Source organism: Carassius gibelio, chromosome A9 (genome assembly GCF_023724105.1).
Source record: "Carassius gibelio isolate Cgi1373 ecotype wild population from Czech Republic chromosome A9, carGib1.2-hapl.c, whole genome shotgun sequence".
NCBI lineage: Eukaryota > Metazoa > Chordata > Actinopteri > Cypriniformes > Cyprinidae > Carassius > Carassius gibelio.
The window spans coordinates 12043753-12056878 of NC_068379.1; the positions used below are offsets into that span (position 1 = coordinate 12043753).

Sequence of the window (13126 nt, forward strand, 5' to 3'; positions counted from 1 at the left end):
CTATGTTTCAGCTGAGCCACATTAAAGAGTCACCCGTGCATATGTACTGCTGATAAAATAATTTACTCTTCTTCTGTGTAAAGGTAATTTTATTGAGGAGCCCAAGGAGCGAGAATATCAATGAGTTTGTTTTTGTATGTGTATGGCTGTATTAATCACTTAGGAAGAATGAGTAATGCAAGGCTGCGATTTAGTTTTAAACAATATGAATATGAAAACATTTATTATGTACTTGGTATGAATGAATGAAACTGAAAATATTATTATTATTTTTTTATAAAATGTTTGCAGACATGTAAAGGGTATTATATCGGTTACCAAATGAGAAAGTATGTCTGGTAAGAGGAAAAACTGAAAACACAACAAAACAAACAAATAAATAAATAAACACCCACAATTGGCCAGGATCAGAACATTATGAAGATGGTCAGCTGGAGATTGTTTACCTCTGCTGCAGACATCACTTCTGTTTAGCATTAGTGAAGTGAGCTCTGTGAAGCACTTTACATTTGTATTAGAGCATGTCTAGAACAGATAGAAGAAGAATGAATTAAACTAAGATTGTCCTTCCACTGGTCCCCAGACCTAAATCCTGCTCCAAAGTTTGCTTAAGAGAGTCAACTGGAGATTAGGTTAGGGAGATAGCCAAAATAGATAAATAAATGAAAAAAAAAAAAAGTTTCTTTACTAAAATTTGGATAACCCAGTGAAAGTTCTTCAGCCAAACAAATTTTATTATATTGCTTTTCTAGTTTCATTTTTGGTCACAGTAAAATGGATCCATTCAAAGGAGTGAACCTTGTGAGGGACATCATATTTGCTATTCATCTTCCATGCAAATACTGGTAGCTTCTCTGTGTTGATGCTCATATCCAGTAAACAGATTTGACTCTGATTCCACTCTGGTTCTGCTTTAGGCCTGTGTGTAGGCTGTTTGCCCCACTTTGGGAGTTTCTCCTCCAGGTTTGATGTGGGCAAAGCGCTGTTGCCCGTTCCAGCTGTGGAACACTATTTAGCCCCAGGGCTTGCTTAGAAAGGGTAATTGGATCTGGGTGTTAATCTGTGGGATACATCTAGAGCAGTCCACTGTCCCACTGACAGAGAGAAACTCATTCAGTCATGTGACTGCTGCAGGAGTGTTTTGGCTGGCTTACCCTGTCAAATGCTGACTCGTACCAGACTGAGGAATCACATAACTCTGGCATTTAAATTCCATTTTTGGCTACTTATATTTTTTGGATTGATTTCAAGATTGATGTTTTCATTTTTAAATGACTTCTTGGTGCTAGCCTTACATACCCTAGCAAATTATTGCAAAATACACTAATGATAGATCACTGGGTTCATCCAACTGCTATTTGGATAAAAAAGTAGAAAATCAGCTTTTAACAATTTTTTAAGTACATGAAAGCACACTTTCAGATATATTGAAGAGGTCAAGGTTTAGCATACTTGATGGCTGCACCACTTGACAGTTTTGTGATTTTGAGGATCCTTAACTTAATTCATATATATATCACAAATTTTGGTTAATTATGTCTAAGTCAAGCTGATTAATCCTAAGAAAACTTGTTTATTCATGACTTGATATTCATATGATTTTTATCATGACGAAAGTTGAATAAACATGGTTCAAATGTGCAAGAAAAATATTTATGTGCTTTTTAGTTGGTTACTCCAGTTGACAGTTTTATGTTTTAAAGCATTTTCTTAATTTTTTTTAAAATGCTCAAAATTATTTATTTGTTTGAAATATCACAGGTTTTTATTTTTATTTATTTATTTTATGATATTTTATTTTTATGATAAGGCTTGTTTTGTTCAGGTCAAGTGCAGTAAACTTAAACTTCTTTATATTCATGATTTCTTATATAAAATATTCTTGGTTTTTCATGACTCACACGTAATACAGTATTTCAGTTCTCTTTATTTAATGGTTGCACCACCTGACAGGTTTGTGTTTTAGAACAATTCCTTAACTTAATTCCTTTGATTATATTATGACTCAAGTTGTGTACACTTGCATGATTCATGGTGCAAGAAAATTATTTGTGTGTTTTTTACTTGATAGTTATACCAACTGACAGTTGAATTTATTTTATTGTGTTTTCTGTATTCATTTTTATTTATTTATTCACTTTTCTTGTTTATGGGGGAAGTTGTGGCCTAACGGTTAGAGTGTTGGACTTGCAATCCAAGGGTTGTGAGTTCGAGTCTCGGGCCAGCAGGGATTGTGGGTGGGGGGAGTGAATGTACAGTGCTCTCTTCACCCTCAATACCATGACTGAGGTGCCCTTGAGCAAAGCACTGAATCCCCAAATGCTTCCTGGGTGCCGCAGCATAAATGGCTGCCCACTGCTCTGGGTGTGTGTTCACAGTGTGTGTGTGTGTGTGTGTGTTCACTTTGGATGGGTTAAACGCAGAGCACAAATTCTGAGTATGGTTCACTATACTTGGCTGTATTTGTCTTCAGTAACCTTCTTCTTGTACTTTCTTCTTTCCGGACATAAAGCCAACAGTGGTAGCTGTAAACAAGCAGAAGTGTCAGCATTGGCTGCTTTTTGGCTCAAACAACACTTTCCTCCCTGTATGGCCGTCAGGGACCTCAGAGTTCACACACACGCACACACACTCAACACTTCCCCCCTGAGGCTGAGAGTGTGGATAGCCCCGCTACCATGCACAGAAGCTTCACTGTTCTACAGACATCAGCCTGGCATTAGCCAGTAAGATGGATGATCACAGGTCTGCTGTGGGTCGAGGTGTGTGTGGACAGCACAACCCAGGACTGTCATCACTTCAAAGGGAAGCTGTTATTTCAGGACCAGCCCTCACTATACCCAAACTCTGACCTCATCCGTGATAGGACACACCACAGGACTGATCTGAAGACAGTGTAAAAGAGCATCCTTTATCAAGCACTGCTGTTGACAGTCCCAAGCCCCCAGGTCAAATAGTGCATTGGTGTCATGAGGTGAAAGATGGAGTCAGTAGTCTTAGAGAGATAAGAGCAGAGGAGCCTGTCATTGAGGTCTTGAATAGGTCTTGAGGAGTGAATATGATTCTCAGAATTAACAGCTCACGCACAACACCACACATGACTAATCATCTGACTTCAATGAGACATGACCTGAAACTGACAAGGCATCAAAAGCTAAGAAAAACTTCCCCGTGCTTCCCCAGCTGCCTGCTGTCATTGTGTCGAGCATGTGCAGAATGTCTTCAGGGTGGTTGGGGAAAGAGAAGTTTATTTTGGGAACTGCGAGGAAATGCTGTGTTATTAAAGCCACTGTATTTAGTGGCGGAATGGGGGCCTCATTGGCCTTGTATTGGGTGGATCTAAAGAGATCTGTGCACAAGAACATATCTGAAAGTTTGGGCTCCTCGCATGGATGTCGAAGCTTTGATGTGCACAGTGTGGTTGGTGAGGTCTACTCTAGCCGTTCTTTCTAAACCCCAAACTCTTTCTGTGCCTTAGTGTCTTATTTCTGTCTTCATATGTTTTTTGAGTGCAGGGGTCCTAAATTAAAGGACTCTGGATGTGCAGAGCCAGAGGGACATTGCTTTTCCCAAGTTCTGCTTTCTCTTCTCCTTTTCTCAGTGTCCCACACATCCTACCACAAACTTCTGCTTGTTGTTCTATTTTAACTGTGTGTGCGTGTGTGTGTGTGTGTGTTTTCAACAGTGCTTCAGTCACAAGGAAAGAAAAAACAGATGTTTTTAGTTTCCGTCAAACATCTGTCGTCATGGAATTTTTACCATTGGATTGTTCAGTTTCTTGTATTTTTACTAAAAGTTTGACCCCTATACCCTTGTTCATCTTTCCTTGGCCTGCTGTCAAAACATTTGCATTAATCCAACCTCAGCCTCATATTACCATGCACATTCCCTTACCTAATGCATGGCTCAACTCAGCATTTTCACTTTTCTGCCTAAAGTCAACTGGAGGGCGTCAAAACTGTTAGGTTTCCATCATCAACCATGTATTGAGCAGTCAAAGATAATAGCAGCTTATACATAATTATCATAGTTATCCTTCCGTTGTTCACTTTTGTTCACCAAAATCAGTGTGGTGCAACCAACATGATGTAAACCATAAAACAATGACAATTTAACATCATTAGTTTACTAGGACTTTATTTATTTATTTGAAGGCATATTTTGTTAACCACAAATGGAGTAACCACTCTAAAAATGTATTAATACACATAAAAAAATATTCTTGCATTTACATTAGTAAATTTAGTTTTTACTAAAAAAGTCAAGTTTTACTAAAATATAAAATAAACTAAAAAATAATAATAATGATTAACTTGTGTATTCTCAAATTTGCTCACGAGGAATGTAGTTCAGTACTAGTATTTACTTATGTTTACATGATGGTTGTTTGAAATTACATATGCAGTATTATCTACATTTTTTTTAACTGTATAAAACCAAAACGAATACAATGATTGCTTTTCTAAGAACTTGGCACACATGATTAAAACTAAACGTTTAAAGGATTCTATCATTTTGGACATTATTATTGGTCAGTGATCCATTGTTAGCAGCATACATACATCGTCTACTTGAAGAAGCCTTCCAAACCAGCCTGTGGTTTCGCACAGCCACGAGCGTTTGTCGAGCCCGTGTGGCTGTGGGCGCTTGTGTTTCTCTCGCTCGTCTTTTTATAGCGTAACTGCGGTACTAGTGGCTGGTCTTTAATCAGAGACTGGAGAGGCGGGCCGTGGTGCTGACTGTAATGCGATAGCTGCGCCCGTCCTTAATGTTATTACATCCACATGCTGCTGCCGCGCGAGACTCAGCGCTCAAACGAAGAGACGCGCAGTGCCAAAGAGACAGCGCGCGGAGTATCTCTATCACAAGACTTCAGTTACACACCCTCTGCACAGAAGACCATATCCGAACTGCCCTTTTCTGACAGTTTTCCGCTGTGGCAGTGTTTCCCATTCGAGAGCGTTTGGTGGTGGATTCTGTGGGGACTAGACCGGGAAAACGCTTCACGTCAGTTGGATTTGAAGGCGAGAGAACGCTCCGCTCACCTCACTCACTCACTCGTTGCTATAGCTCGAGGAAATCAAGCCAAAACATGTTTTCGGCCTGAAAGAGAAAGTTGTTTAGTTTTATTCAGCCGTTTTATATTTCTTTTGTTAAGTTGCTTTTGCTTAGGATATAACTGGAGATGTTAAACAGCCAAGTCTGGGTTGAATTTACGCATCCAGCATTTTGAAGCACATTGAGAAAGCAGGCGGAAGAAATTGTTATCAGACTCAAGACTCAGTGGATACATCATCAGCGGACAAGAACATTTTCAAAGAACATCACAAGAACTTCAGCATTTCCACTGCTAGCACTGGGTGACTATCACCCGGAAAAGATGGATTTATTCACAAAGCTCTGTGGATCTTTACTTGTCTTGTGCGCGACATTAGTTTATGGAGAGGAGGGTAAGTTTTCATTGTTTTGCCATTTGTTTCCCTTTTACGCGTATGCTATCGTGTGATATTGTACAAGGCACTGCAAACAAATTATTTATATATTAAGCTTTCGATGCCATTTGGGGTATTTTCATTGAATTCTGCTTAGGTTTGTTATCGTACCCTACAACTACCAGATAAAACGGACCTTATCAATAAATTAATAAATTAATAAAAGAGAGAGAACGAAAGAGTGTCAAAACAGAAAACAAATTCAAAACGTCAACACTAAGATGTTGAGTCTCTCAGAAGGTTTTAGTGTGGTGTGTGAAAGCTCACCTCGCGCGCTGGCAGTCTCCTGGCCGCTGGAGGTGACGCGCACCCGGGATGAGCTCCGATAAACGTCGTGCTTCATACTGGACTCCACAGCACGTTTTCACGACACTACTTTGTGTTTGTTTGTTTGTTTGTTTGTTTATTTAGCCGCGTAATACAGTTCATTGTTTTTATTTTTATTTATTTTTCATTTATTTTTTTCTCACAAACGCTTAAACTCTAGAGTAAATTACGCAGCAGATCTCTTCATGCCACGAACGGGATCCTAAATTAGGCCGCCTTAAGCACGCCATAAATGTATTTTTGACCTACAAAGTCGTAACCCATCATGCACGGTGTTGTTCCAGTCATAGTGTTCCCGTGTCATGTTTACTTTATTCTTGACGACTGTATTTGTGCACCTCCAGCGACTCTCATGGAGAATATCAGCTGAAATACAGAATTTATAGGCGATATGTTGTCTTTGTATCTGTGCACATAATTATGTGTATACACGATTAGATTTTGTATTTTTCATATTTTAATATGCTCGCCTTTATTTGACATTTACACTCCTCGCTGGTGTTTCTCGATTTGAGAGACTTTAGCGAGTTTTATTAACCTACCAGACTGATAAAACTCACTTCAACCACTAATACATTGAAATATATGTAAGGTAAACCTTTAAAAAGTACTGTAAATGTAACATTTTCACAAATCACAAAAAACAATATATAGAATGACATGATTAACCTCGAAATTTTGTTTTATGAATAGACATACGTGTAAAAGATCTTTGCTTTCACAGAGTGGACGTGGTTTCTTGAGTTTATCTCTGTCGTGCGTGAAAACTAATGCCAAATAGTTTGAAGGGGATTTTTAAACAGGGATTTTTGCTGTTGTAGTTTACGCTTTTGGGTGTAATCTTACGTACCACGCGATCATTTACGTCTCAAATATTTATATATTTCTCATGGTTTGTTTGTTTGTTTTTTGCATGTTGTTATACTCTACTGTAAATATAACAATATGGAATTGCAAGCAGCCTCACAAAATATAAAGTTTTCTTTAGTATTACTAAGTATACAAATACATAGTAACATGAACAATACAATAAAAATTGAGTCATTTTTCTGCAGGAAGAAATGAGATAATCTACTTAGATGATTAGTTCACTAAAAAAGAAATATTGTGTCATCATTTACTCACTCTCACATTGTTTCAAACAGCCCTCTTTGCAACACAAAAGGAGATGTTAGGTAGAACGGTAGGGAATGACAGTGTCAGTCACCATTTACTTCTGTTGCATCTTTATTTCATACGGTGGAAGAGAACTGAGACTGCTAAAGTGTCCTTTTGTGTTTCATGGAAGAAACTCATTAGGGTGAATACATTGAGACAGAATTCCTTTTAAGTTTTTGTTAGGTCTCTTTTAACATTTTTCCTCCAGTAATGTTTTTTTGGACTAGCATTAGCAGTACTTTCCAACCAAATGTCGATGGCAGTGCTGCCAGACCCAGCAGATCTGTGTTGGGATCTGCACCTGATCCAAGAGAGAGCTCTCCACAGGGGTCCTTCTAAAAGCCCAGCTATCTTTCCAACACAACAACAGTGCCTTAATTAGCCCTGTTAAGCTTCAGATGGTCTGAATCAGATGGATGAATGGATTTGAGAGAGGGAGAATGGCTTAACCATCTACTGCTGGGACGCGAAGCCCTGCTGAAGTGAGCTGGACTTAGCAGCTGATGAAGCACACACTAAACGATAGGGGGCTGAAGCCTCTTGTTCTAGTACAGATAGAATGTAATAAGACAGAACAGCGCCGCTCTAAGTTTCTCATCACTGTGATTCCTTCCTTTCACTTCCTGAAAATGAGAAACCTTATTGACTTTCGCGAGGCAGCTGCTGATATTTTCCAGCTCCTCTCCCGTGGCGGCGGTCATGGCTGCCGAGCAGATGAGTGTGTGTGTTAGCATGCAGATGCATGTGAGTCTACATGTTTGAGCCTGAAAGACAGCATGTCCGGATGCTTTTCAATATTTTTCCATTGTACTTACTGGTATGAGTGCAAAGAGCATGTTGTTGGCAAAGCCTTGGTCGTCTGCGCCTGGAGGCAACGCTGCGATTGATTACATGCTTTTGCAGCTGTGCAGATACACCTGACCACCTGCAGATCCCCAACACGCTCCATATAAACTGCAGCTACCAGAGCAAACTCAATGGGTAGCCGCTTTAAAATCCCAGTTTAGTACGCATAAGAGAGACTGCGATGTGTGGTGCCAAATTTCCAAGGGAATATGAGCGTATGGAGTGAATAGGATCTCTTTAAAGATTCATCGGATCCCTGCTAAGCCCATTTGTCATGTTCGTTTTCTGCTGTTTGATGGCCCCGAGTTTATTTCATTTTCCATGCGCACATCTTTGGTTTTATAGGCGATTGGTTCTGAGCTTCACTTTTGAGTTGTTCATCCAGCTCTTAATGGCAGTCACCTGCTTTTAGTCCTGTTACAGCTTCACTTTATATGTGTGTGTGTAGCATTAAGTTTCGTCCAGCAGCACCTCTTCTGATCCCTTTATACTGTTGATGCTGATGAAAAGCAGATGTGGACTTCTGGCAATGTCTTTGTGTGTGTTTAAGGTACTTTAAGTGTACTACAATCCACTGTTCTAACACTGAGGCCCCGTCCACATGGAGACGGAGTTTACCCCAATCCGATCTTTTTTTTCCTCGTCTCAAGAAATATCCGCGTCCACACGAAACCGCAAAATGATGTAGTATACATGCCAGACCAGTATGTGGCACTGTAATTCTGCCACATAGATACACTAAAAACAGAGAAGAAGACTTGGACTATGCTCATAAACCTTGCGCGTGGTACACAAACGACCATGGAACAATACATTTATTAATCAGTGTTAATGTTAGTTAATATAAAGACAATCGTTCAGTGTTTGTTCATGTTTTTGTTGCTGTTACGTGACGTAGAGGTGTCTGACTAGGGGGGAGACGTGGGCTGATGACGTCATTGTTTCAGAAAATATACGGATTAGCCGTCCAGATGAATACGCAAAGACGGCGTTTTCAAATGTATCCACTCTGGTACCCGGTTTCAAAAAATAGCGGTTTCACCTTATGAAAACGCCGGATCCGTGTGGATGAAACGCCTATCCAATAAAAAATTTGTGCATATTCACAGAAACGGGTTTCCGTGTGGACGGGGCCTGAGTTTGTTACCAGTGCTACAGATGAGACCAGCAGGGTGCATTTCATGTCTAATCTCTTCAGATTACATATATATATCACAGAGCCTTTTTGCAGAAAAACATTCCTTTTGAATAAGGTACAGTCACATTTCATTTGAAAAAAAAGGTCTATTGGCTATTGTTAACAATGAAGTTATATCTGAAGCATAGCTCACATGGAAATCACTTTCAAACCGAGCAGCTTTCGGTTGGTTGCTGTTGCGAATTCACATGAACAACTTCTGCAAAATCTGCCCTCATGTGAAACTCCCAATCGCACAGATTCCTGATGGACTGACCTGACTTGCCCTCAAAATTCTGCAGACCAAAAGTAAATGTAACCTCACCCGTAAAGTTTCTTGATCAGCGACCCATGAAGCGCAGAGTTTAAACAGAATCAAATTCTTCAGTTTGAATGATGGGACAATTTCTAAACAGTTTGAACTGATAAACACACCGGATTCTCCTCCAACCTTGGCCATTATGTAAATCACTGCAGTTTGTTGTCATGTTTGCTCACTGCACTGTTTTCTTCTCTTTTCCGTCTCGTGTAATGGGTAATATTAGCACTCCCTCAGCAGAAAATGCACCTGTAAATCAACTAAAAGAAGGTCAGATCTTTGTATTCGCTCCAGGAAATGCGCCGGCACTCGTTCACTCACTCTCGTGTGGCAGGCGCTGGAAAAGTGCTGAAACAGTGCTATTGGGATGAAATTCAAAACAAGCAAGAAACCCATAAATAATAAAGCTCCAATCTCGTTCTCCCACCCACCTGCTTAGCACCGTTTACAGTTACTTATGGCCTTAAAGCGAGGGGCCCGGCGGCAGGCCTACCTACCGGCAGCATCCTCAATCCTGCAGGAAGTCAGGCGGAGAGAGGAGGGGAACAGGGTGCCATCACCGAAAGCACTGACAGGATGAGATCTGTGGATGTTGTTGTGTGTACTCCGCAGAACACGTTGTGCCGAATAGTGAGCATTCATGTGCTGAGTCTTATGCTTAGTGAGGATGGAAGATACTATTGATTTGCCCAAGCCATTGATTGGTTCAGCCAAGATTTGATTTTGTGAATTGTAGGGGCTCTGTTAGTATAGGCTATTCAGTTTGAACAGTGTGATGTTTTGACCCAAATAATACAGGTCAGTTTCCAGGTGCACACAGTCATTTTTGTTTGTTGCACTAGCTGGTTAGTCTGTTGTCTTAGACTTACTGTACACATAGTGGTGTGGATGTAGAATATGCACCAACGTTTTGGGTTAAAGACATTTTTTAGATCTATTTGTAGATTCCGTTCCTATTGAACAGTGTGATATAATTTGGCATGCCGACACTGCAAGTACAACTTTGCACAGTTTATAATTTTGTGATCCAATTAAGTAATTTTACCTGCGCACATACTTATACTGACATCTAGTGGTCTGGATGTTGGATTTGCGCGTTGTTGATGCAATTTTAGAAATGCGCTATATGTATAATACATTTTTGTTATTTAAAAATATATTTTTATATTACATTGTGATCTCAAAATGTCTTTCCATAAGGCGATCTGTTCCATGTAAAATTAAAAATGCTATTATTAGCTTGTATTATTAATCTCATGTGAGTGGACAGGATTTTAAACACAAGAACCGTTCATTTCTGTATGCTTTTTAAAAACTTTTTAGTTGTGCACCTTTAAAAAGTTCTGGGAACAAAATCATTTTTAATGTTTTCAGCAACGTTTCCATTCCCCAACACATAACTTTCATCTGTACTTGGTGCACAGCAAATCATCCACAAGAATGGCAAATACAGCCAAAGTCATTCACACTGCATACAGGGCTGCATACTGCTGTGATAGCATGTGGCAGAGACTGTAGATGGATAGACTCCTTTAGCAGTACAGACACAATAATTCATGAGGCCACCACATACCGCAACATAACACTACTGCAGTGTCTGTCGTTCTCTCTGCTCCGAGTGGAAATGAATCTCTGCACTGTCAGAGCTTAGGGAGGAAGAACACCTCCTAATGAGGGCCAGCCTTTCGACCCTCCTTTCTACAAGCACACACAGACACAAACGAATTGACCTTTAACATATGAGAAATTGATGATGCTGGGATTGTTCCGATGCATCCTAAAGGACTGTGTTTAGTTCAAAACTACATATTTCCAAATTCAACTAGTCAGTGTGTTGACTGAACGACTAGTCAGAAAGTTTCAGGTTGATGAGATGCATTTACGTAAAGGCACACTGTAGTGTTGGAAAACAGCTGGACGGAGCGCAACAGCATGCAACAGAACACAGGGGGCTCAAGATGCGGCTTAAAACTTGGGCTATTTTTTATTTGACATGCTGTCTTAAAAATGCAGTGTTAGAAATGGGACACTCGGAAACAGCATGAAATCTGATTCATCTGACAAAGACGGCCATCTGCATGTTTCTCTCTAGCAATGGTGCTTTAGAATGGAAGAATCTAAAGACTTCCAAGATGTTTTTTTTATGTTTTTTTTTTTTTTTTTTTTTATGCAAACGGTTTAGGTTTAACAGCTAAAGCACAGCACCACTGAAAATATAAATCTTTCAAATATATATGAAAAAAATAAAACTACTGAAAAAACAAAAAACAAAAAAAAAAAACATATATATATATATATATATATATATATATATATATATATATATATACCAAATGTAATCATATAAATAAAAATATTAATATTTAAAAAAATAATATATAATATTCTAGATAAATTGGTATGTCAGACATCTAGTCTCTAATATAAAAAAAAAATTGCACATGCAAAAAAAAAATATATATATATTAAATTCAGCTGTTGTGTGGCTATTAGGTACTACTGTAAGGTTGCCTTTTGTAATTTGTTCATGATTGGTGGTGCAAGAAACAATAATTTATTGTTATTTCCTGAAGTTTTGTTTCCTTTTGGTTTTGAAACCACTTTAGCACTGTAGTCATAACTTTCCAAATGTCACCACCTGAAGTTCTGTTGTGTTGCAATCACCTGATTTCATCACCCTATCAGTATTTGATGTATCATCGTAGTAGAGGTGAGTGGTCTGCTGGTTTCAGGATGCATTTTGCCTGGTTTAGTTGCAGCATCCTTTGAAAGCAGTGTAAATCTGGAAGGTATGAAGAGGTCGCATCCTATCCCATCAATCTTGTTTTCCATCGGTGAGAAAGTCAGTGACTGAGTGTGAGAGATCAAGTGTACAATACAGATGAGTTGTAATTGTTCACAGAAAGTGCTGTGGAAACCAGCCACAGACCTCAAACTGTCAATCAAAGCTCTCACTTTCTCTGAACTCCTTCCAGCGTCCCCACTGGGCCACTATGTGTGACGCTAGAACATCAGCTCTGTGCATTTTGGTTGCGGTGTGTTTGTTGTGAATTATAAGTAACAGCAGCAAAGTGCGTGCTGTATGTCCATCCTTGCAGGGCCACTGCTGGTGTATGACGAGCAGGACCACACAGAATCCACCACCACAGAGTTCCACAGAATTGGAACGCCTGTGATCTGAGTTCTACACATTTGGGGGACACTGCTTTCAACTGCTATTTGTATTGATTGTAGTGCGTTCCGATTATAGAAAGTTTTATTTTTAAAGGAACCGTCAACCCTGAAATCATTATATATATATATATATATATATATATATATATATATATATATATATATATATATATATATATATATATATATATATATATATATATTATATATTGTTTACTCAACCACATGTCATTTCAAGCCTGTTTGACTTTCTAATGCCTGCAGAAACCAAAGAAGATGCTCTGAAGAATGTTTCAAATGCTTTTGTCCAAAACATCATTGGACCCCAATGACTTTATTTGTGTCCTCAAGAACAGTTCAAGAAGCATTCTTCAAAATATCTTCTTTAGGCAAGTTCCTGAAGCCACCGTGAATCATTCTGTGCCTCCACACCTTAAAACATTTATACACTGCCTCTCCTCAAACATGTGTGTTCGGTGCACGCTGACATCGTATCACTCTAGCCGAGGTTAAACAGCTGTGCCTCAATACTATGATAAGAGCAATAATGAATGAGAGCTATATCAATTATTTGAGCTGTTGGAGCCGAGGGCTTGTTCAGGAAGAGAATGGTAAACACAGGCATGGGAGACA

The 13126-nt window shown here is 39.2% G+C and overlaps 1 protein-coding gene across 2 annotated transcripts in view; it reads left to right on the forward strand.

The window, feature by feature from the left end:
• Positions 1–4584: 4584 nt before the first annotated feature.
• The window catches only part of LOC128019635 (neuropilin-2), a 66367-nt gene continuing 57825 nt past the window's right edge, over positions 4585–13126 (forward strand). The window contains exon 1 of one of the 2 annotated variants that reach the window (XM_052605719.1): positions 4585–5450. In XM_052605719.1, the coding sequence (XP_052461679.1) occupies positions 5381–5450 (70 nt within the window). In that variant the 5' untranslated portion in view covers positions 4585–5380. The remainder of the gene's footprint in view (positions 5451–13126) is intronic. The other variant, XM_052605718.1, reaches the window with a different exon arrangement.